The sequence below is a fragment of the Triticum aestivum genome, chromosome 6B (assembly GCF_018294505.1).
Source record: "Triticum aestivum cultivar Chinese Spring chromosome 6B, IWGSC CS RefSeq v2.1, whole genome shotgun sequence".
In the NCBI taxonomy this organism is placed as follows: domain Eukaryota; kingdom Viridiplantae; phylum Streptophyta; class Magnoliopsida; order Poales; family Poaceae; genus Triticum; species Triticum aestivum.
This window is the reverse complement of record NC_057810.1, coordinates 159,285,178-159,310,728: the sequence shown is the minus strand read 5'-3', so window position 1 is coordinate 159,310,728 and position 25,551 is coordinate 159,285,178. Positions and strand designations below refer to the sequence as shown.

The following is a 25,551-nucleotide window of genomic DNA, read 5'->3' as shown; positions in this document are numbered from 1 at the left end:
GTTAGTAAGCACACCATCACCATTAAGGAACTCGAAACCCTCGTCATTGAGGAAAAGGAAAAATATGAAATCCTTGAGCGGAAAGTCCAATATGAGGAAACACAAAATGATGAACTATGCTTGAAAATTGGTGCAAACATTGATGTTCATGCTAAAGATCTTGCCTCCTTGAAAAAGGCTAAGGACTCTTGTGTAGAGTTGATGAATGATAAAAGTAAGCTTGTGAAGTCTCATGCTTCTCTCTCTAAGGATTGTGAGCTCCTATCCGTGTCCCTCAAGACTAAGGAAGAAGAGCTCACCCTTCTTACAAAGAGTTTTGAGACGCTCAAGCTTACTTATCTTGAAACTCTAGCCAAGGCCTACTCTTCTCCCATTATTAATGTTGAGGCTTGTACTACTAACTCTAGTAGTGATCTAGCATCTATTATTGAGGAGAATCGCTTTCTCAAAGATCAAATCGAGAAAGGTCTCATGACATGTGCTCAAGGACAAAAGAACCTTAATGAGGTGTTGAGCCAACACAATGAGGTGTTTGCCAAAGAGGGGCTTGGGTTTGACCCAAGCACAAGCAAGAAGAAGTCGTCCTCTCAAAAGTGCACAACCCCTCTAAAGGAAACATTTGTACGAGAAGGGCACAAGGAGAAAGGTAAGGTTGTTAGTGGGAAGGCCACAAGGGGCATGCCCACTCTCAACAAGCCAAAAGAGTTCATACGTCCACCCTATGTACTTCGTAAAACCAAGGATTGAGAAGTTTATGCAAAATTTGTTGGTCCTCGAAATGCATTCCGATTCTATGCTATTTGGGTCCCTAAGATCCTTGTGACTAACTTGAGAGGTCCCATTGCAAAATGGGTGCCTCTAACCAAGTCATAATTGTGTGTAGGTTACCTTCTCCGGTGGAGTAAAATGGGTGATTGATAGTGGATGTACCAATCATATGACCGGAGATAGCAAATTGCTCTACGATTTCATGGAAGCTATTCAACCATTCATGAGCATTATGTTTGGTGGAGGTTAAAAATGACATGTACTCGGGTTGGGTAAGGTGGCTATCACAAATGACATGTCTCTTGCAAATGTCATGCTTGTCCAATCCCTTAAATACCATTTGCTTTCTGTTCGCCAATTGGCTTCTGTTGGTTATGATACACTCTTTGGACTAACGGATGTGAAAGTCTTTAAGAGAGATACTCTTGAAGTGGCCTTTGTTGGAGAGTTGGATGGAAACCTTTACACGGTTGATTTCTCGAAAGAGAGCACATTCCATGCAACTTGTCTAATGGCCAAGGCCGACAAGGGGTGGCTATGGCATCGCCGGCAAGCCCATGTCGGCATGAGAAATCTTCAAGATCTCTTACAGGGTAATCACATCCTTGGACTAACCAATGTCCCTTTTGAGAAAGATTGTGTGTGTAGTGCATGCATAGCCGGGAAGCAACATCACTCAAAGCACCCACCCAAGAACATTGTGTCTACTTCAAGGCCCCTGGAGCTCCTTCATGTGGATCTTTTTGGGCCTCCTTCATGGGATAGTATTGGGGGGGGGATTACGGACATGTTATTGTTGATGATTACTCAAGATATACATGGGTCTTCTTCCTCAAGTCCAAGGACGAGACAAAGATCACCTTCATTGATTTTGCCAAGCAAGCACAACACAAGTTTGACAAAGAAATCTTGGCAATAAGAAGTGATAATGGCTTCGAGTTCAAGAACTACACCTTGGAAGAATTTCTTAGTGATGAAGGGATTGAGCATCAATATTCAGCTCCATACACTCCACAAAAAAATGGTGTAGCAGAAAGGAAGAACCGCACACTTGTGGAGATGGCAAGGTCCATGTTGGATCAATACAAGTCGCCACATAGTTTTTGGGCCGAGGCTGTCAACATCGCATGCCATGCATCAAACCGGCTCTTTCTCCGCACTATATTGGAAAAGACTCCATATGAGCTTCTAACTCGGAACAAGCCAAATGTCAAGTACTTTCGTGTATTTGGGTGCAAATATTTCATCCTCAACAAAAGAGAACGGTTAGGAAAATTTCAATCCAAAACCATTGAGGGCATATTTGTTGGCTATGGATCAAACTCTCACGCCTATAGAGTCTACAACAAATCCAATGGATGTGTTGAAACTTGTGAGGTGGTGTTTGATGAATTTAATGGCTCCCATGGGGAGCAAGCTGATCTAAGTGATGTAGGTGAAGAAGATTCTTCTCAAGATATCTTGACCATGGGTGTTGGTGCACTTCTTCCAATGGAACAAGAACCTCATGATGATGATGAAGAAGATGGAAGCTTCACACATCATCAAACTACTTCAACACCCTCACAACCACAAGCACCTATTGCTCAACCAATGCCCTTAGACCAAGTACAAGATGATGATCAAGTTCCTCTTCATGATAATAATCAAGAACAAGTCATCCTCAAGGGCAAGAACAAGAAAGTGAAATCATTGACGATGAACCTCAACAAATGCAAGATGAAGAAGAAGATCTTCCACCACATATTAATGATCCATATGTTGAGGATGTGGATGATGGACATGAAGTTGAACCTCGTGAAACTCTTACCTCCTTCATGCCTCGACTGGCCGGTCATGTTGATGTTGATAAAATTCTCACCGCCATATCGGAATGTAGAGTCACTCGTAAATATTTCACAAACTTTTGTGCTCACTTCTCGTTTGTGTCTAGTGTTGAGCCTCTTAAGGTACAAGATGCATTGATGGACAATGATTGGCTCGTTGCTATGCAAGACGAGTTGAACAGTTTTGAATGCAACCAAGTGTGGTCATTAGTCAAGAGGCCACCTACCAAGCACAACGTCATTGGAACAAAATGGATTTTCAAGAACAAGCAAGATGAGAATGGTGTAATCATCCGCAACAAGGCAAGGTTAGTGGCACAAGGGTACTCACAAGTTGAAGGTCTGGACTTTGGTGAGACCTTTGCCCCCGTTGCCCGTCTTGAATCCATTCGCATCTTACTTGCTTATGCCGCTTTCAATGGTTTTACATTACATCTAATGGATATGAAGAGTGCTTTCCTTAACGGTCCTCTACAAGAAGAAGTATATGTGTCACAACCACCTGGGTTCGTCGATCCCGATCACAAAGACTATGTGTATAAACTTCATAAGGCTTTGTATGGCCTCAAACAAGCACCTCGTGCTTGGTATGATCATTTTAAGAAGTTTTTACTCGATGATGGTTTTGTGAGAGTGGTGATCGATCCCTCTCTTTTTACTAAGAGGGACAAGGGTGATTTGATCTTACGCCAAATCTATGTAGATGATATCATTTTTGGTTCTCCTAACATTCATTTGTGCAAGAAGTTTACGGCTTCAATGACCAAGAATTTTGAAATGTCACTCAATGCGGATTTGAAGTTCTTTCTCGGATTTCAAATTCAACAATTTCAAGAAGGAATTTTCTTGTCTCAAGCAAAATACCTCAAGGATATCCTAGAGAAGTTTGGCATGTCTGATGCTAGTCCATGCAAGACACCCATGCCAACCAAAATTAGACTCACTGAAGACACAAATGGTATTCCTTTCGACCCATCTATTTATCGCTCTATGATTGGTTATTGCTTTATCTTTGTGCATCTAGACCAGACATCATGTTCAGTGTATGCATGTGTGCTAGATTTCAAGCTTCCCTAGGGAAAGTCATCATAAGGCGGTTAAGCATATTCTTAGATACCTTGTTCACACCCCAAAGTTGGGTCTATGGTACCCCAAGGATGCTAAGTTTGATCTCATTGGGTACATGGATGCGGATTCAGCTGGAGACAAAGTGGATCGTAAGTCCACCTCCGGCGCATGTCAGTTTCTTGGACGCTCCTTGGTAAGTTGGTCCTTGAAGAAACAAAATTGCATTGCCCTCTCTATTGTAGAAGCTGAATACATTGCAACCGCTAGTTGTGCAACTCAATTACTATGGATGAGGCAAACTTTGAAGAATTACAGTATCACCTATAGACATGTGCCTCTTCTATGTGATAATGAAAGTGCCATCAATATTGCTGAGAACCCCAAAGATCATACCCGCACCAAGCACATTGATATTAGGTATCACTTCTTGAGAGATCATGTGTAAAAGGGTGATATTGAGATTGATCATCTTGGTACACATTTGCAACTAGCAGATATTTTCACCAAACCATTGGATGAAGCAAGATTTTGTCGACTTAGGCGTGAACTTGGTATCTTGGAGCTTCACAATATTATGTGAAATCTAGTACCCATTCATGCATGAAATTAATGTCTTGTCTTTATGTAGGCATATATTTAGGGGGAGACACTCAACTCATGAGTACTCTCACCCTACGTAATGCATAAAAAAACAACCACTCTCAAAGCTACCATGTTATTCTAACTATGGTGCTTTCCATGATGGAGTAGTGATTATGCACCCAAAGTTCAAATCTTTGGGAAGCCATGTCAAGTACACTCATACATGGTGGCCTTGGCCACTGCTCTTGTCATTAAAACAGATGCTCATTGCTTAATATATTGTGTCTTTACATCTTGCTACGTATTGAACTCATCATCTTCCCATCATTGTCATTAGCACCAACTATGACACCCTAGTCTCAAAAATCCATAGGTGCTTCCGGTCATCCGCTATGTACCGGACATCCATAAAATCCTCTCTGGTGCCATATTACCAGTCGTCCGCTGAGACTAGACTTCTGCTAATTTTTCCCCTGGCCCAGGAACCGGACGTCCGTAGAACTCCGGTCGTCTGGACTTTTCTCGGGCACCAGACGTCCGTAGAACGCCAGTCGTCCATAAAAAGCCCTCTGTTGTCATCAGGCTGGTCGTCTCATCTATCCGGTCTTCCATTAATTCTTTCCCTGGCCCAGGCACCGGACGTCCGTAGAACTCCAGTCATCCGGACTTTTCTCAGGCACATATATATAGCGCGGGGTGCGGTTCGGGTCAGTTTACCCTAATTTGTTCGCCCCCTCTCCTCTGTTCCCCACCGTCACCGCCCCTGACTTGCGGCTCCTCGCCGTGGCCGCTCGCCGCCCGTACCCCTCACCGACGCCACACCGCTCGGGTCACCCCTGTCCCTGGCGCAGCCCACTACCTGATTCGCTCCGGTCACTGTCTTCTTCTGCCTTCTTCACTCCGAGGTAGCACCTGTCTCTTCTCCCCTCATCCATCGATTCTTTGATCTATGGTGGGGGTGTTGATTTGGGTCTTCCTCCTCCCCTAGGTCGTGATGCCCAAGACCAAGCACTTCGCACGCAAGTAGGTCACGGTGGGCCATCTCACATGTCTTGTCGTGGTGGCGCCGATGACTCTCAGGAGCGGGCTCATCCTCGGAAGCGTGTCGCCCGTCCTCACAGCTCTACTAGCAACTCCTCCTCGGAGGAATCTGACTATGAGGATGAACTGGATGATTTGGAGCAGCCCGAGTCTGTTGCTGTCTGCACCTCTGCACCCAAGCTGGGAACTCGTAGGCCCACCTTCAAGCCTCCTCCTACTCTGGTGCAACCTCACGGTGATGCTCGTCACATCTCTCTTGAACCTCCTTTACCACTCGACCGCAATGTTAAGCAGTTCAACAAGGTTCCCATTGCTTCCTATATTAAGTTGCATCGTGTTGTTGATCAATTTACGGTTGTTAGTGACTCTCAGGACAATCGCTTTCGCACTAATGTCCAGGCAGACATTTTTACCACTATCATCATTCCAAAGGGTCTATCCCTGCATTTATGCATTGACTTAGAGCATATTCGTGCACATCCGATGAAATATCCGGGGGCTATTGAGCTCATTGAGTCATCCAATCTTGCTGCTCCATTTTCATTTCAGCATGATTTTAACCAAGCTGCCATTCATCAATTCTATGCCACCTGTTACTTTGGTCCAAATAACACTGTCACTTGGATGACCTCTGACACCGTACTCCCGGCATCTTATTCTCAGTTTGTTGCTGCCCTTGGTTTCCCTGACACTGGGTTGAAAATCCATAAGGATGACCCAAACCATAGGCCCAAGGGCATTGATGTTTGTGCGGATCTTCTCAAACCTTTGGGTGAAATGACTAGGGATGAGAAACAAAAGGGCCTGAACCAAGTCTCCATCTGGCGCTCACCTTTCTACATCATCTATCAGTGTGTCATTCGCACCGTTTATCCTAAGATGGGTGACAAGGGCTCTTGCAATAGCTACTGCATTGATCTCATGCATCGCCTCTGTACATCTCCGAAGGGGAAGATCAATGTCCCTCATTTCTTGTGGCATGAGATCCGTCTCGCTTGTTTTCAGCACAAGCGGGCTTTTCCTCATGATCCCTTTATTTAGGCTTTCATTAAGAGTGTTGCTTCATTTCCCATTGCCCGCACTCACTTGCATGAGCGATGGGTCATTCCACCTCACATGGCGGATGATTGGGTCCCCAAGGACCCTTCTGCTCTTGCTCGTCGCACTGCAGCTAGTGTTCCTCCTCCTACTACTCGTTCTACTCCTTCCAGTTCTGCATCCTTTGGGCGCATTGCTCGCTTTATTGGGAAGGCTCACTATGCAATGATGAAGGTGTTCACCTTTCATTTCTCCCAAAATCACGACGTTGTCACTCGCATGGTCAATTCCAAGAATGCTCTAGAGGCTCGTCTGAGAGACTCCAGAGTTTACGATGTGAGTGACGATGAACGTCTCCCTGACGAGCCACCTTATGACTTTGGTTTTCCCTCGGGTCCTGAGTGCGCTGACTTCTTTGACGATGCTAGTGGCAGTGGTGCTCATGATGATGATGATGATGCTCTCTGATGCTGCTATGACCCCCCCTTTGGGTATTTGATGCCAAGGGGGAGTAGGCACTATGTGATTCTATGATATTAGCTTGTATCGAACTCATTGTTATGTTTTTATTAGCTTGTATCGAACTCATGTTATGAGATTTTATAGACTTATGTTCTATGCTATGAGTGATGAACCTATATGGAGCCTATTTTAAAGCTTATGTTGTCTTGACTATCTTATGTATGAGATTTGGTTGTGTTGGTATCATATTGAGGGGGAGCTCTCTTCATGCTTATTCTTTATGGTATCATATTGAGGGGGAGCTCTCTTCATGCTTATTCTTTATTTATTGAGCTCCACATCAAATCCTTTCGATATTTTTGTGTGTGCATATATGTTGTCATCAAGTACCAAAAAGGGGGAGATTGAAAGTGCAATCATGCCCTTAATCATATTTTGATGTTGATGACAACATGCATGTTGGGACTAATCATGTTTATCAAGTATATCTCAGGATTCTGTCTCAAGGGTGGTGTGTGGATTATGACTACGGACATATATATATATATATATATATATATATATATATATATATATATATATATATATATATATATATATCACTCGAGAGCAGAGACACAAGACAAAGACAGAAAGCTTCAGCTTCTTTTTCGGTTTGTTCTTGAGTATAGGGATCCCGCACTATTAAGAGGGGGTCGTTGGATTTCGTGAAAGAACTTGGTCAAACCCACAAAATTCCCTCACATATCATCTCAAGATTCTTCCTCTAGCTTATGCACAAATATTGGTATGTTTCTAAGAGGTCCAGCTATCACCGGACGTCCAAAAGTCTACGGACGTCCGGCCTCTCTCAGCCGACCGGGCTTCCGGCTCTCCCCGGTTGTCCGGTGCATCTCCACAGAACTGATATTAGCGGAAGACCGATCTCATCGGACGTCCGGCCACCGGACGTTCGCTCACCTCCGAATATCCGGTGCACTTCAACAGAATGTTATTTGCGGATTTCCGACCACACCGGACGTCCGCTCACCTCCAGATATCCGGTGCACTTCAATAGAATGTTATTTGCGGATTTCTGACCACACCGAGGGTCCGGCCTACGGATGACCGGCGCCTTCCGGGCGTCCGCTGGCTGTGAGTCCTATACCTCATCTTTGCCCCTGGTAGATGTTCCAGCAACGGGACGATCGATGGCCCGGGCGGACGTCTGGTCTAATCTATGGCACCGGTCGTCCAGTACCCGCCGGACGTCTGTCAGCCCCTGTGCACTAAGTGGCTCAATAGTCTGTTTTACACTCACACTATATATGGCCTTCTCCTTCTCCCGGGATATTGCTGACCATTCACTTTGAGCTTTCCAAGAACATATCTCACTCCCTCTCTTGACACTCTACACCAAATCCTAGATCCCCAAGGGATTTGGGAGCATTTGAGAGAAGTTCTCCAATCAAGTGATAGATCCACTCCTTCTCCTTCTACTCACCCAAGGAATTCATGATTTGAGCAAGTTCTTGAACATTCCCCAACGTTCTTGTTACTCTTGGAGGTTGGAGACTCCTAGGCGGTAGGAGTCTTTCAGAGAGGAATCGACCATTGTGATTACCCTTGGAAAAGTTTGTGAGGGTTTGGAGACCACCCCAGGTCTACCACTAGTGGTTGAGAAACGCCTTCGTGGTGTTGTCTCAAAGAGAGAGTAGGGTGAGTCTTCATGGTAACATCCACCTCTCTAAACGGTGATGTAGCTTCCCTCCAAGGAAGTGAACATCGGCATACATCCTCGTCTCTCGGAGTTGCGGTTATTCCTACCCTAACTCCCTACTTGTGGTTACTTGTCTCTTGCTCTTACGTTTATCATATTGTGTTTGCTTACTCATATATTAGTGCCACTTGTTTAGCTTGCTTAGCTCTTAGTATCTTACTTGCAATTGTTAGGCTTACTTACATATTCTGCATTATGCCAAAAATTGCTAAGTAACAATTAAAATTTGTAGTTGTACCTATTCACCCCCCTCTAGGTCCATCTCGATCCTTTCAAGCGGTAGTATCGTGGTCCGCCGCGGTAGTACCGCAGGCCCATGCGGTAGTACCACTTGTATGGTGCGGTAGTACCGCGTGTTGCGGGCTAAGTTAGTGGATAACGGTTGGATTTGTTCTTCCACTATAAAAGGAGTGTCTTCTTCTCCGAGTTGACTACCTCTTCCATCTCTAAGCTCCATTGATGCTCTAAGCTCCATTTTTGCCCGATCTCTCTCCCTAGACAATCAAACTTGTTGATTCTCTAGGGATTGGTTGAGAAGGCCTCGATCTACACTTCCACCAAGAGAAATTTGATTCCCCCCACTAATCCCTTGCGGATCTTGTTACCCTTGGGTGTTTGAGCACCCTAGACGGTTGAGGTCACCGCGGAGCCGTAGTCCATTGTGGTGAAGCTTCATGGTGTCGTTGGGAGCCTCCAATTAAGTTGTGGAGATTGCCCCAACCTTGTTTGTAAAGGTTCGGTCGCCGCCTCCAAGGGCACCAATAGTGGAATCACGGCATCTCGCATTGTGTGAGGCGTGAGGAGAATACGGTGGCCCCAGTGGCTTCTTGGGGAGCATTGTGCCTCCACACCGCTCCAACGGATACGTACTTCCCCTCAAAGGGAAGGAACTTCGGTAACACATCCTCGTCTCCATCGGTTCCACTCTTGCTTATCTCTTACCTTTACTTGTGCAAGTTATATTGTGTTATATCCCTTGCTTGCTTGTGTGCTTATTGTTGTTGCATCATATAGGTTGCTCACCTAGTTGCATATCTAGACAACCTACTTTGATGCAAAGTTTAATTTGGTAAAGAAAAGCTAAAAATTGTTAGTTGCCTATTCACCCCCCCTCTAGTCAACTATATCGATCCTTTCAATGTTTTTAGGAATTGCTAGTTTGAAGATAAGGCTAAGAGATGACCCATTGTAGACTCTTTTTGTCATCTCTAGATTACATGCAAAACTTAAGATAAGACTATCTTATCAACCATTGTACATGCCCTTATGGGCTTGTATGCTAATGGAGCCCCCCCTGATGGCCTCTCTTTCCTGTTTTACTAAATTTTCTGGGATTTAATAAAAAAGGATTCCATGTCCTTGTTCGGGATTTTGAGGAGGGCTCTCTAGATATCCAGAGGCTCAACTATGCTATTGTCACATTGATCTCTAAGGAACCCGATGCTAAGGATATGAAGAAATTTAGGTATATATGCCTTAGTAATTGCTTTATAAAAATCTTTAGCAAAGCTATGGCTAATAGAGTGTCTCCTGTGTGACAAAGACTACTTTCTCCGTGTCAGTGTGGGTTTGTCCGAGGAAGATTCATTCTAGAAAGTGTGATCACAACCCGAGGCCATCCATGAACTACATAACTCTGGCAAGCCTGGGGTTATCCTCAAATTATATTACGAGAAAGCTTATGATAGGGCTAACTAAGATTTCTTGGTGGAGATGCTAGTCTAGAGGGTTTGGCAATAAGTGGATTAGGTGGGTATTGTCCATCATCCAAAATAGCTCCTTTAGTGTCCGTATTAATGACACCAGTGGACCTTATTGTGTTGGTGGGAAGGCTTGAAACAAGGGGACCCATTCTCTCCCATGTTGTTCAACCTTGTGGCTGATGTGTTCTCCAGGATATTAGAGAAAGATGTCAGAACTAATGTTATTTATGAGATTATTCCTTATATAGTACCTGATAGCTTAGTCAGTCCTCAATATGTTGGTGATATGGTGTTTTTCCTTGATCCTAATCCTGAATGCGCCAGAAACTCAAAGTGGCTGCTTTCTTATTTTGACAAGATATCGAGTATGAAGATTAATTATGATAAATGAGATTTGTTGAGTGTTAATCTTGATGATGCTTCTTCCAAGTTGCTTTCACAAATTTTCTGTCTTAAAATTGGGACTTTTCCCTTGAAATATTTGGGAGTTCCTTTGCACTATTTGAAGCTGAGGAGTTCCATCACTACCGATGGTCGCCATCGAGCACGCTCGCACGACACCATGTCTGTGGTCTTCGACATCGATATGCCCGATGGAGTCGCAATGTCCCGACCACCACCATCAACTACCGTACCCACGAGCAGAGGGACCTCTTAGGTCGCGGGCACCACCCGGATCGGGGCCACAATCATCTACCCGGAGCAGAGATTCGAGCCGTCCTGGGCCCAAAATTGATCCGCCCTCGCACAAGCTCTCAGTCCTGGCCATCTCCGCCGCATGAGCATCCTGCACCACTGGCGGAAGAAAAGAGGCACCACCGGGACCCGCACCCTGCTGCCAACAGTCGTCGCGCAAGCCGTAGTGACTGACCCGCCGACCGATGTAGCCAGGCACCCTACGACGGCCGAACCAGACCGAGGCAAGGGGAAATCCCTGCCATGACCTAGCCCTCCGCCCACCGGAGCCGCGAGGAGCAACCAAGGCCAGCCAGATCCACGGACGACCTCGAGCAGCTCCCTCGCACCACGCCCGCAGCACCCGGCGAGATCCCTCGATGGATCCGGGCCACCACTACTTGCCCGTAGCACACCCCATTCGCCAACAACCATGATCTCCTAGAGGCAGGGCCGCGACCTTCGGCCCATGCCTACCTGACTCGCGTCGCTCAACACACCAGACCGCAGTGGCGGAGCTTAGTGGAGAGCAACCTGGGCCATTGCCCCCCCAGCCCATGAGAAAACTAGCATATATCCCCTAGTATTCAGCCCATATGCCCAGTTAAAATCAGCCTAAACTCATATTTCTTGCCCCTCCAGCCCATTTGCCCCTCCATAAAATCAGCCCAAGCTCCGCCACTGCCAGACCGGAAGGGCCATCGTCATCCAGACCAGCGCTGGCCTGCCGAGCGCGCACCACCGCACTTTTGGAATCCGTGCAGCTGTGGCAGCCCTGCCATCTGCCCACGCTGGCGGCACGATCGCCTGACTTGCTGCCGCCGCACCTCCGACACGGTGCCGTCCCGCGCTGCGCACACTATCGAGAGGGAGAAACGCCCCCCGCCTACACCGTCTGGCTTTGCCCGACGACGGCCAAGGGGAGGAAATGCGAGGAGGGGATGGGAAGCGGTGGAAGTTAGGGTTCACATCCTGTGCACACTATCGGGCGAGACGAGTTTTCGATCTACTCGGATACGTGCCCTAGCTATTCTAGCCGGGCAAAAAAAAATTGATACTTAAGTTGGTGCCAACGAAATGAGCAGTACATTGTGAATATTTTCGTTCCCTGTAGCTTCTAGTATGAACGTAGCGTTTTTTTGTCAGTAGTAGTAGGAGTAGCATTTTTCTACGATATCAATAACTCCCGAACGTCAGGAATCTACGTTCTCGTCCCGAACGGCTCCATCGCCGTCCATTTATTCCAGCACGAATCATTTATTCCAGCACGGTATCTTTTCCAAACGTTCGGGCTGGATGGCGAGCCACCGAACGAAACCAACACGCATCTTATCCGTTCGGGCTGGGTGGCTGCCGCGTCGGCGTGCCCAGCTCGTGCGGGGTGGCTTACCTGGCGGTGTGCCCGGAGACCACGGCGGGAGGAGATGCTCCAGGAGCACAAGCGGTCGTGCTCGGGGCGGCTCCAGCGATGCACGGGGAGCTGCGCGAGTGCAGAGTGAAGGCGATTGCCCGGGAGGCGCGGTGGTTGTTGCCGCCCGCCGGCAGCGGGCGCCGTAGCACCGGGCCGGGGCCGAGCGGCGTGGCCGTAGAACGCTGCTGGTGTCGGCGCCGTAGGAAGCGCAGCTGCGGGTCCCCGTTGTTTTGGCGCCATGAGCCGCGGGGGGCACTGCCTCGCTTCTGGCCAGTGAATCAGCTTGCGGCCATTCATGGTTCGAAGCGGCCTTCGTCGTCGATGCACGCCCACGACAGTTGGCGCAGCAGCAGCAAGGGGCGACTAAGGGATTACGCCATGTAAGTAACCCACCCTCTCAGTCCTGGCATAAGCACTAACTGAATCTCATTTCGTGAGCAGCACTTGGTGTATACAGACTGAGAGTGCGATTCAGAAGAAATAGAGTCACACCATTGTCATGAAGCAGGAGCTAACTGTGAGTTTCTAATGCATTCCAGGAGTAACTATTTTCGAGCCAATGGGATAAGGAAATTGTTGTTCCTGTGATAATGCCATGACAATTGGTTTGAGAAGACAGTGACACTTTTTATGCTCGATGGTTAGACAGTTTGCCTCCTAGCAAATTCAGATTAGGTGTGTAGATGATTTTTGCAGAATCTGGACATGGCAAATCGACAAATTGTAGACTTTGATGGGGCCACCAGATTAGTGTATGTTTGGGCATTTTTTCAGAACCAACCTTTTGAACTAGTGTTCATTCAAATTTTACTACCCATGCCAAATTCAGACAGAGATCCATGGCAACTTAATTTCCCCCTATGTTTTTACAGGCGCTTTTAGATGATTCTTTTAGCCTTTTAGCCATGGCAACTAAATCCCCCCCCCCCCTTCTGTTTTTGTACGGGGTTAAGATGATTCTTTTTGCCATGGCAAATTTATTATGTGTTGTAGTTGCACAGATAGTTAGCCCCATGGGGGTACGCATCCCCTCATTGCTTTTTTACCAATCTTTTCAAAACCTATTTTTGCATTTACAGTCTGAGGTTTCTCGGAATTTGGAGCACTTTGCGAGTTAGTTTAGTTGGCAAATCACATTAGGTGTAGCTAGTGGTTTGCTCCCCCTCTCCCTCACCTCAGACAAACTGGCATGGCAAATTTACATAAGGCGTGTAGATAGCTTTAGTTAGGAAATTCACAACCTATAAACGACCATGGTAATTAGTATGTTTTCTTGCCGTGGCAGTGGCAACTTATATACTCCCTCCGTCCCAAAATTCTTGTCTTAAATTTGTCTAAATACGGATGTATCAAGTCATGTTTTAGTATTAGATACATCCGTATCTAGACAAATCTAAGACAAGAATTTGGGGACGAGGGAGTACTTTTTATTGCCATGTTACATAGTCGTGATTTGTGAAGGTAAATTTATGTTTATTAAATTCACTAGATGCCCCACGGCAAATTCAGTTTAATGCCCATGGCAAGCTTCTTTTTTCAAGATGATGACAACCTTTTTTTTACAATGGCAATTTTTATAGTGATTTTGCCATGGCAAATTCACTAGATGTCCCACGGCAAATTCAATATAATGGCCATGGCAAGTTTCTTTTTTCAAGACGATGTCAACTTTCTTTTTCACCATGGCAATTTTTAAAGTGATTTTGCCATGGCAAAATCACTAAATGTCCCACGGCAAGTTCAGTTTAGTGGCCATGGCAAGTTTTTTTTAAAGACGATGTCAACTTTTCTTTTACCATGGCAATTTTTAAAGTGATTTTGCCATGGCAAATTCACTAGATGTCCCACGGCAAATTTAGTTTAATGCCCATGGCAAGTTTTTTTTTCCAGACGATGTCAACTTTTTTTTACCATGGCCATTTTTAAAGTGATTTTGCCATGGCAAATTCACTAGATGCCCCCCACGGCAAATTCAGTTTGATGCACATGGCAAGTTTCTTTTTTTAAGACGATGTCAACTTTTTTCTACCATGTCAATTTTTAAAGTGATTTTGCCATGGCAAATTCACTAGATGTCCCACAACAAATTCAGTTTAATGCCCATGGCAAGATTCTTTTTTCAAGGCAATGCTAGAAAGAATACATTTTTAACTAAGGAATCTCATTGCTGCATTCTTATTCATGTAAGATTTTTTCATATTATATTAGATGGGCAATTTTTCTGTACACTACATCGAGTAGGTTTTTAGGCATTTTCATGTTTGTTTTGATTTTCTGTAAACAAAGATCTTTTTTGTCGATGGCAAATTTTGCTTTGTTAATGACAGATGGCAATTTCTGGTTTGCATCACTGGGATTTTCTAGTTCTCAATCTTCTTCTTTTAATTTCAATTATTTCATAACATGGCAAAGTCTAGGCTTTCTCTTTCACAGATCAAAAAAATGATTTTTATTCGCAACACAAACTGGGGCATACCGTGTTTATTTTCTTTTTTTTAGTCACAAGGCCGGCAACTATGTTGGCTTGTTCACGCTGGGTGGGGGGAGGGCGTTGGGGCTGGGGCTCCTCTCATCTGAACGAACTTGTTCGATCGATGCCCACCCCGGCACCGAACGAATCGTTCGATCTAGGGAGTCACCAGGCTGAACGTCCGGCCATTATCGACGTCCTTGAATTTTCAAAGGCAAAATTTACACTACGGGCCATGGTAATTTATTATTAATATTTTTATCATGGCTATTTTATCTGCATAATATGGCAATTTTTTGTGGTGAAAATGAATGGACTAACCACATGGCAATTTGTACGGATTTTCGTTTTCTCTATGACATGGCAAATTTACTTTTAGTTTTTTGCATGGCAAATTTAAGTTAATTCCCATGACAAACTTAGTGTATTTGTAGGGATTTTTGTTTTCTCTATGGTATGGATGGTGTTTTTAAGCAGCTTCATTGGATAGTAGTTGCCCTAGCATAGTTTTTGAAGCTTGTGAATTGAAAATGCAAATACTCACATTTGAATAAGTGGTAGTTTTGCCACTTAGAAGCATGTAAACCTTTTAGTTTGTAACAGTTTGTGGCTATTTTACGGACGTCAAACTACATGCATACATGTATTTTTTGAAGCCATATTTAGGCTGTTGTTTTATTTCAAAAAGGATGGCAACTTTCTCCGTATGTTAAACTAGAAAGTTGATGGTGCTATGGCGTGAGATAGTTGGGCCTTTGGCCCACTTGGTTTACTGGGGACGCTCCTTTTTTTTTAATTTTTTGAATCAAGGGGACGCTCCTTTTTTAGCGATCAGGCGTTCGGACTGGAGCCTGTTTCCCCCCGAACGTTTTCGTTCGGTGGCACGATCGTTTCCGCACGAATCTTTCGTTCGGTGGGAAGGGCCTCCAGATCGAACATTCGGCTGTTATTGGGGTCCTTTTTCTAACCCGAACACATTTGGAAATTCCCCTGTCCCGAGTAACCTAGTTGGAAATTTCCGTGTCCGTCCGTCCCCAACTCGGGACGGAGACGGAAGCGCCGCGGCCGGCCTCGACCTGCCCACCCCGCTCCGGATCCAGCCCCAACGGCTACCCACCAGCTCCACTTTCCTTCTATACCCGCCGCCACGCCATGCACGCCATCTCGCCGAAGCCGTGTCCTGCAAGGACAAGCCTCCGGCTGCCGCAACCGCCTCTGCCCCGGCTATAAAGGCGCGCCCTTTGGCCGGCCAGCTCCCCCTTTCTTCGTCCGGGGCTCCGGGCCACTCCTCCCTTCTTCGTCCGGGCCATGCCTCTCGCCTCGACTCGTCCTCGATTGGTGCCCCGCCTCCCCTTGCGCCTGGTTCTATCTCGCTCATCCTCGCTCGATTCGTCCGTTCGGATTAGAAGAAGCAGATTTGGTTTTGCTCGTCCGCGGGGTTCTTGATTTATTTGGTTCTGCTCGTCCTCGCTGCTGTTCGTTCAGAAATCGCGTCTGGTTCATTCGATTCGGTTCTGCTCGTCCTCGCCGTCGTTCGTTTAGAAATCGCCTCTGCTTCATTCGATTCTGCTCGTCCTCGCCGTTGTTCAGTCGATTCTGCTCTGCTCGTCCTCGCCGTCTTCCGTTTAGAGAATCGCGTCTGTCTTGATTTTGCTTGTCCACGCCGTCGTCGGTTTAAATAGAATCGCGCCTGATTTGATTCTGCCCGCTCTCGCTGTAGTCCGTTTGCAATCGCGTCTGATTTGATTCTGCTCGATCCCCTGTCTTGTTGCTGGGTTCTTTACACCGATGCTCTCGCGTGTTGTTCGTGCCGTCTCGTCGGGGGTATCTGTGGAAGAAGCGAGCGAGCGAGCGGTCGGTTTGGGTCGTCTGGTTGCGAGCTAGCAAGTCTATTTCAGAAACTTCTGCGTGCGCTTATGTCATCTGAGAGGCGCTCACGTTCCTGCGTTTCTTGTTCGCGTCGGGCCGATGTTCGCGTCTGCTTTTGAAATTTGATTACGGTTTATCGTGCTCGTTCAGATCGGTTTCTCTGTCCCGTCACCTGCGCTGTTCATCCTTATTTTCATATCTCAAACGCATGCGCCCTTTGATACTACTGTACTTGGTGAATGTTCAGATCTCAAACGCTGCGTTGTTCAGATCGGTTATTCTGATTGAAATTGGATTGTTGGCCCGCTGTCGATTCTTGTTCTACTTGATGGATGTTCAGGGTGTTACTGCTTATGTTCTTTTCAATTGCTTGCTTCTTGTCATGCTTTGCTTATGTTCCCATATATGGTGATGTGTATTCAGGGGTGCTTAGGCAGAAAGTTTTACTAGAGTGCAAACCATGTAATTCCTCATGTTGCTGCTACTTCACAGTGCTTGAATTTCTTTATAGCTTTATCTGAATCACCCTCACCGCTCTAGAGAAATCAGTTTACTCATTCAAGTTCTGGAATTTCTTTATAGCTTTCTCTGTTTGTGCCCCTATCTATCTCTGTTTTTTGTGTGCAAGTGTTCCATTCTGTGTGTGTGGCTTGATGGTGAATATGTGTGGCTTGACTCTGTGTGTGATGGCTTGATTGTGCGTGTGTGTGGCTTGACTGTATGTGTGTGTGAATGTGTGTGGCTTGATGGTGAATATGTCTGGCCTGACTCTGTGTGTGTGTGTGTGACTGTGAGTGGCTTGACTCTGTGTGTGTGGCTCTGTGCGTGTGTGTGCGCGACTGTGTGAATATTGCATTTGCTTGATGGTGTGGCTTGTATGCTTTGTTGAATGATTGGTTGTATAACTTTTGTTTTATATTGTTGTGGCACAATTGATTGCTGTTTGTTGAATGTGAACTCGTATCTTGATGAATCATGTATGCTAACTTGGTATTGGTAGTTCCTGATCATAGGTTACACACCTATTAGTTGTTTAGTGTAGACTGACTATTCTTTTGTCTGAACTTTTTTTGTGATTATGTCTTCACATTGCACTGCTCCCTGATCCATATCGACATGCCCACGCTGTCTGATGAGGATAAAGATGTAAGGAACTCCTCCCAAGAATCTCTCTTGCTCCTTATATTAACTTGGCGACTAGACATGTTAAAAAATATTATTTTTTTGTGAAACTGAAGCTCCTTGCTGTAACCCATTATATGACTTTATGAGCATGCACGACTTTCAGGTTATGAAGAAATGGGGTGCTCCAAACAAGATCGACTTCCTCTCTCTTTCTTATACAAGGCATGCAGAAGATGGCAAGTAAGTAACTCATTATGTCGATATTTAGAGTGTACTACTTCACACTGCCATCTTTCCAACAGATTGAATTTTTTTATATTGATATTTTGTTGAATAGTATCACATGTTTGTTTGCATTTCATACTTTAAATGTTCCTAATGTTGATAGTTTTTTTCCTGCAATAGGCACGGGAGTTCCTCTCAAAGTTAGGTGATCTTAATTGAACTCTGTTTTTTTGCCGAAATTGAGAATGTGGAGGTAATTTCAAGATATTCTTTCAACATTCCTGAGCAACTTTGATTTGTTTACCACCTATTGACTCCTTATTCCTTGCAGGGCTTGAACCATTTTGATGAGATCCTGGAAGAAGCAGATGGTATAATTCTGTCAAGGGGAAACCTTGGAATTGATCTTCCACCTGAAAAGGTTGGTTATCTCAACCTTCGCAATGCATTAGCTCTTAAAGTGTCGTCCTAGTAGTGAAAAAATTACAGAGAATCACCCCAATGCATTGTTTCTTAAGGGTCGTATCTAAATGATATTGCATTGTGGAGAAAATTAAAGAATAGGAAAACAGGGAGTGCAAGAAAACGTGCTAAGAACCGTATCTATATGAACATACAGCTCCACTCTCGTTCTATCTTAATTATTACAGTGCCACTTCAGCATTTTGACTATGATAATGTGCTAAGAGCCAAGCATTGTGAGTGCCCTTGGCAGTTGTGAAGGCATTCTGCTTGATTAACATGCATTTTTCCCATTTGCATGAAGCTTAGTAATGATTTTATGTGCTTTAGTTAGATTTGCTCTTTTTTTAAACAAAAATCAAGGGTCTCTATTGAGTACTACTTTGTTCGTTCTTTAGGTGTTCTTATTTCAGAAGTCTGCTCTGCACAAGTGCAACATGGCTGGAAAGCCTGCTCTTGTTACTCGTGTTGTGGACAGTATGACGGACAACCTAAGGACTACTCGTGCGGAGGCAACTGATGTGGCAACGCGGTGCTGGACGGTTAGTTTTTGCCTCTTGCAGATATCTTATACTTTGGTGATCCTGTACAGCTGCTCATTACTGCACCCAAACAAACTATTAATGAACTTGAGCTGATTTTATTTTCCAAAAATATGAACATAACACATGGGTACACTCATTCTGAACTCAACCACTAGCACGGTAATATGAAAAATGAATCAGATGAGGTTAGCAAGTTTGTACCTCACATATCTGAGACAGTGAGTACTCCATGCGCTCCGTCTCATACTTCCCATTGTTGCTGCATGGTTTAAATTTTGCGGAGTATGCACAAGTGCCAGTCTTCACCAGCAATATTTTGTTAGTCCTGAGTGTAGTGTAGCAATGTATGCAGGATATGCTTCCCACTAAAGCACCAGCAATAGCCAAGAAGATTGAAGAAATCCAATGAAAGTTCTGATTCTGAAAGCTCTGACTCTAAGGTATTCATTTACCTACCGATTTCGAAGTGGAAACTTCATTATTTAATAGAATTTTTAATTATCTTTTTGCCTGATTTCACCATGTTTCATTTCATTGGTTTTCAGAAGCCAGCTACTGAAGTGAAGAATTCTGCGGTTGCTACTGCACAAAAGAAAAACCAGGAATTTGATGGCTCTGATAGTGATTCTGATGATTTATCAGATGAGGTAAGAATCATATTTCTAGCAATGCATGTCTATGTGAGATAATTCAGTACAAAAGCATAAAACACATTTCTTGCACTTACCATTCCCCTGATCTTGTCGTTTAATTCTGTGGAGTACTCATATTTCTTAGTCCTAACTAGAAAACCGTTTGCAGGATATGGCCACTAAAAAACCAGTAGCCAAGAAAGTGGTAGGATCCAGTGAAAGTTCCGATTCTGGCTCTGAGGAGGTATCTACTAGTTATATGAAAACTAAGGCTTCATCATTCTGTCTTTATAATGTGATACTAACATTTTCAATATATTTCTAGGACACCACTGCTAAACCAGTTCAATCTTCCAAGTCTGTTGCTGTTATAAAGAATCTAATGATAGCTCAGATTCTGATGAAGTAAGTGTTCTATTACTTGCTTACTCCTGGTCACTTTTTTTTGTTGTGCAATTTTAAAATTCCTTCCTATTGTTTGCAGCCAGCAAAATCTACTATTCCTTCTAAGAGGCCTCTGACAACAGAGAAAAAGAATGAACATGTACGCATTATTTTTTAAATTTTATTTTCTTGAAAGCACCATCTTCTGTGATATTTTTTGTACAATTGATCTTGTTGTAATTCAACATTTGCAGTCCAAGGATGATTCTGATGATAGTTCTGATGAGAGTGATGACCCTGCACTAAAGAAGCCTAAGGTACTTAATTTTTGGTGTTTGCTTTTTCATCTGAAGATTTTGGTTTATATTGCATTTCTTATTCTATCCCAGGATTCATCTTCTGGTAGTGCCAAGCCAGTCTCTATGGTTGCCAAGAAAGAAAGCAGTGGTGATGATGACAGTTCTGAAGAGAGCTCCAGCAGTGATGATGAAAACGATCAATCAATGTCAATGGCAAAGTCCAAGCAGAACGAAGTATGGTTTGAGTATATTTATGCTGTTGTGATTTTTCCTCTTATGTTTGATGGTAATCAGCCTCTAACTAGCTTCCTATTTTCAGGAATGAAGATCTGAATCACCCTCACCGCTCTAGAGAAATCGGTTTACTCATTCAAGTTCTAGAAATTCTTTATAACTTTCTGAGTTTACTTTGGTCCTGCATGTGTTAGCTTTCTGTTTGTGCCCCTTTCTATATCTGTTTCTTGTGTGCAAGCGCTCCATTCTGTTGTGTGTGACTGTGTGACATTTTGTGTGTGTTGCTTGACTCTCTCTGTGTGTGTGTGTGGCTTGACTATGTGTGACTTGATGGTGAATATGTGTGTGGCTTGACTGCGTGTGTGCTTGACTCTCTGTGTGTGACTGTGTGTGTGTGTGTGTGTGTGTGACTGTGTGAATATTGTATTTGCTTGATGGTGTGGTTTGTATGCTTGGTTGAATGATTGGTTGTGTATAACTTGTGTTTTATATTTGTTGTGGCCTAACACTGCCTTTGCCGGTCCCAAGCCCGGGTGTGAAAATGTGGAGGGAGCTGCAGTTACCTTCTTTGTATTGCATTACGAGTGTCGATAGAAATTACACAGTTTAGGTTACTGTCCTAATCGGCTTGACTGTGTGTGACTTGATGGTGAATATGTGTGTGGCTTGACTGTGTGTGTGCTTGACTCTCTGTGTGTGACTGTGTGTGTGTGCTTGACTCTCTGTGTGTGACTGTGTGTGTGTGTGTGTGACTGTGTGAATATTGCATTTGCTTGATGGTGTGGTTTGTATGCTTGGTTGAATGATTGGTTGTGTATAACTTGTGTTTTATATTTGTTGTGGCCTAACACTGCCTTTGCCGGTCCCAAGCCCGGGTGTGAAAATGTGGAGGGAGCTGCAGTTACCTTCTTTGTATTGCATTACGAGTGTCAATAGAAATTACAGAGTTTAGGTTACTGTCCTAATCGGCTTGACTGTGTATGACTTGATGGTGAATATATGTGTGGCTTGACTGTGTGTGTGCTTGACTCTCTGTGTGTGACTGTGTGTGTGTGTGTGTGTGACTGTGTGAATATTGCATTTGCTTGATGGCGTGGTTTGTATGCTTGGTTGAATGATTGGTTGTGTATAACTTGTGTTTTATATTTGTTGTGGCCTAACACTGCCTTTGCCGGTCCCAAGCCCGGGTGTGAAAATGTGGCGGGAGCTACAGTTACCTTCTTTGTATTGCATGACGAGTGTCGATAGAAATTATGCAGTTTAGGTTACTGTCCTAATCGAATAGTGAATCTTAACATAATTTGAAATGTCCATGCTATAAACTTACTGATTCCTTTCTGAAGTTTTACGGGGTCAGTGTTTTTCTTATACGATACCAATGGGAAGCGAGTAGCTAAGAATCTAGGCTTATAAGGGTTCGATTTTTCTCCCTTTTTGATTTTTTTTACGGTGCCTTCTCAGCATGACGTGTGTGGTGCTTTGGTTTTACTTCTGTGCGTGGTTTTTTTAGGTGGTGAGGTCTGCACGTACAACACGTTTTGGATTTGTTTTAGAGTCCACCGCTTTGACTGTCTCCTGACGCTCTGACTGTTTCCATCTTAGGTGACGTGTGCTTTCTGGTTTTGATTGTGTCTCCTTGTTTGCCACGTATCAGTTTTGTATGTCGGATTGTTTGGGCCGATTTTTCTGGGCCACGTATCAGCCTTTCTTTTTTCTTCTGCTGCCTATAAATAAGCTATTCTGGAGGCCTTATTTCTCGGTTTCTAGATTCTTTGCTTTGGGTTCTTGCAGTTCGGTGTGCTGATCGGCTGCCTTCTTCAGTTCGTGCTTCTGGTCGATCTGTTCCAAGTCGCTCTGAATATATTCCTGGTGCTACTTCTGGCGGTGGATCTTCCAGTCGATCTGTTCTAAGTGCCGCTTAATATGTTCCTGGTACGTTTTGCTTAATTGTTTTTTTCTGTTGTTTGTGATTTTGCTGCTATATGCGCTATGTTCATATTATTGTATTGTTTTCTGTGGTTAGTTTTGGATCCTAATGAAGCGCACCGGTGTCGGCATGAGATTCGACGTGGGAAGCTTCCTATTTATTTATACAATCACGGTCCATTGGCTGGAGTCGAGGAAATTCTCAAGCATAAAATGGCATCTTCTTACTCAGCATGATTTTAAAGAAGTTGGTATTGAATTTATGGATTTGTATAGCTACCTGATCCCGGTATATGAAATTGAGCCTCTTGAGAAAATTACTGATGTACAAAATTGACCGACATGATGAAGTCGAAGCAGCACGGATGGCAGCAATCAACCAGGAAATTAAACGTGTGTTGACAGACCTTCTTCTGAAGGTTTGTCATTGCATGGCTAGGTTTAGCAGAACATGTACTTCTGTTCTAAATTCAGCAAGACTGTCATTTCTTACTTTTGTACTTTTGTCATTTCCAGGTTACTGATGATCTTTTTAATGAGATCGCAACCAAAGTTATCAATGAAGATGATTCATCAGCTGAACGTGAGTGAATTATACTAAAACTTAATGTAAATAGGTAAATTACATTGCTGATTATCGCCTCTGTGTTGCAGAAAATGAGACCACTGGTGTCTCTAGCTCAAAGGAGCTTGGTCTGGGAGAATCAGAAGTCAAGACCACATCTGTACTGGTCGATCTGATGGTCCTGGGCTAAGTTCTCCTAAAGGTTCTCTTCTTGGTCTTGCTAATTATGATTCAGATGATGAGGGTGATGGTGATGGTAAGGGTTTAATTCCAAATTTATCATCTGAAATTAAAGTTGGTGCAGCTCATCCTAAAGAAAGTAAGTTCTTGAAAAACACAAAGTTGACATGGTTTCCCAGAATTTATTTTCTAAAGGAAGAGCTTATCATTAACTTTCTGAGTTTACTTCGGTCTTGCATGTATTAGCTTTCTGTTTTTGCCCCTATCTATGTCTGTTTCTTTCCATTTCTTGTGTGCACGCGCTTCATTGTGTTTGTATGTGTGACTGCGTGTGTGATGTACCCCTATCTATGTCTCTCTGTCTGTTTCTTGTGTGCAAGTGCTACATTGTGTGTGTGACTGTGTGTGATGTGCCCCTATCTATGTCCCTTTCTTGTGTGCAAGCGCTTGATTGAGTGTGTGCTTGTGTGACTCTGTGTGTATTGCAGTTGCTTGATGGTGTGACTTGTATGCTTTGCTGAATGATTGGTGTGTTTTGTGTTGTTGTGGTTTAACACTGCCTTTGCCGGTCCCAAGCCTGGATGCGAAAATGTGGAGGGAGCTGCAGTTACCTCCATTGTGTTTGTATGTGTGACTGTGTGTGATGTACCCCTATCTATGTCTCTCTGTCTGGTTCTTGTGTGCAAGTGCTACATTGTGTGTGTGACTGTGTGTGTTGTGCCCCTATCTATGTCCGTTTCTTGTGTGCAAGCGCTTGATTGAGTGTGTGCTTGTGTGACTCTGTGTGTATTGCATTTGCTTGATTGTGTGGCTTGTATGCTTTGCTGAATGATTGATGTGTTTTGTGTTGTTGTAGTTTAACACTGCCTTTGCCGGTCCCAAGCCCGGATGCGAGAATGTGGAGGGAACTGCAGTTACCTTCTTTGTATTGTTTGCCTTGGAAGTGTTGATTGAAATCACTCTCCTAATCGAATAGTGAATCTTCACATAATGTTGTAGCATGTGATTCAAGCTCTGAAATGCATCCTTCATCTGCCCGAGGCAGCATCGGAAATATCATCAACAAGTTTCATCAAATTGAAATTCGTTGCAAATAATAGTAATGCAAAGAAAAAGAAAGATCAAACTGCAAGTAATAATAGTGCAATATTCGAGTTAATTTCTACATCAACTTTTCGTGAAACGAAATTTCTCCATCAAGCTAATAGCACTGCTAATTATGTACAGGTTGGTTGTTCCTATTTCTGCCGATTACCATCGCCCAAGAAGATAAAAGATCTAAATTTGCAATTAGTACAGAATGAATGAATGAAAACTCAATTCAATTCATTCGTACCTTGCGTGCTTCCTCGAGGTCGCTTCGTCGTCGTCCTTGCGAGCAGCCTCCCCCTCCTCTTCCGTCGCCGAAGCAGCATCGTCCACGCTGGCACCTGCCGTGGGCTCGACCCAGCCGTCGCCCGCAGCAGCAAGATCTTCCTTGCTATGAAAAATCTAGCAAGTGTAATTGTTTGTCCCGTCTCCTAAATTAATCTCGTTGGGTTGTTAAATCTTGTTAGCATCGATGTTCTCACTTTTTTTTTCCAAAAATCAGTCATATGTTTTTAATTTGGCTTTAGGTTGAATTTTGTGGTTGTCTGATCATGCATGAATCTCAGCGTCGCAGGTGTCCCTCATTTGTCTGTCACTCACAAGTGCATGTATTGTTTATTTGTTGTTGGGCTTTTTGTTCGGGTTGTGGGTCCTTTTAAGGGGTAACCTGCTGTGAGAGAGAGGGGGGAGGGAGGGAGGGAGAAGGGGAGGGAGAGGGAGAGAGAGGGAAAGAGAGAGAGAGGGAAAGGGAGAGGGAGGGAGAGAGGGAGAGAGGGGGAGAGAGAGAGAGGGAGGGAGAGAGAGAGAGATGACTTCGGCGCATGAGAGCATCGGCCGCACCACCAGTGAGAACGTCGAAGGCTCGCCCCCATGCCGCCCACGCGGCCAGCACAACAAGCCCGTCCGTGCCCGAGCCACGAGCTCCGCCCACGAGCCCGTAGCTCCCGCCCCCAAGGTCGTCACCATCGGAGCCGCTGACATGTCTCCAACGTATCTATAATTTTTGATTGTTCCATGCTATTATATTATCTATTTTGGATGTTTATATGCATTAATATGTTATTTTATACTCCCTCCGTTCCGATTTACTCATCGTGGTCTTAGTTCAAATTTGAACTAAAATCACGACGAGTAAATCGAAACGGAGGGAGTATTATTTTTGGGACTAACCTATTAACCTAGAGCCCAGTGCCAATTTCTGTTTTTTTCCTTA

General features: G+C 44.4%; 1 protein-coding gene and 1 long non-coding RNA gene across 2 annotated transcripts; both read left to right on the top strand.

Annotated features, from left to right (window-relative positions):
* Positions 1-12,213: 12,213 nt before the first annotated feature.
* Positions 12,214-13,165, top strand: LOC123136326 (uncharacterized). Its single transcript, XM_044555687.1, has 2 exons — positions 12,214-12,713; positions 12,873-13,165. The coding sequence occupies exons 1-2, from the start codon at positions 12,391-12,393 to the stop codon at positions 12,919-12,921; spliced, it is 372 nt and encodes a 123-aa protein (XP_044411622.1). The 5' UTR covers positions 12,214-12,390; the 3' UTR covers positions 12,922-13,165.
* A 4,659-nt stretch (positions 13,166-17,824) lies between these two features.
* LOC123136327 (uncharacterized) lies at positions 17,825-24,093 on the top strand. Its single transcript, XR_006466776.1, has 15 exons — positions 17,825-18,037; positions 18,203-18,275; positions 18,354-18,443; positions 18,883-19,026; positions 19,382-19,469; positions 19,575-19,676; positions 19,831-19,905; positions 19,987-20,066; positions 20,146-20,205; positions 20,300-20,362; positions 20,435-20,578; positions 20,664-22,510; positions 22,602-22,923; positions 23,021-23,087; positions 23,159-24,093. It is a non-coding gene; the product is annotated as an uncharacterized lncRNA (long non-coding RNA).
* Positions 24,094-25,551: the final 1,458 nt, after the last annotated feature.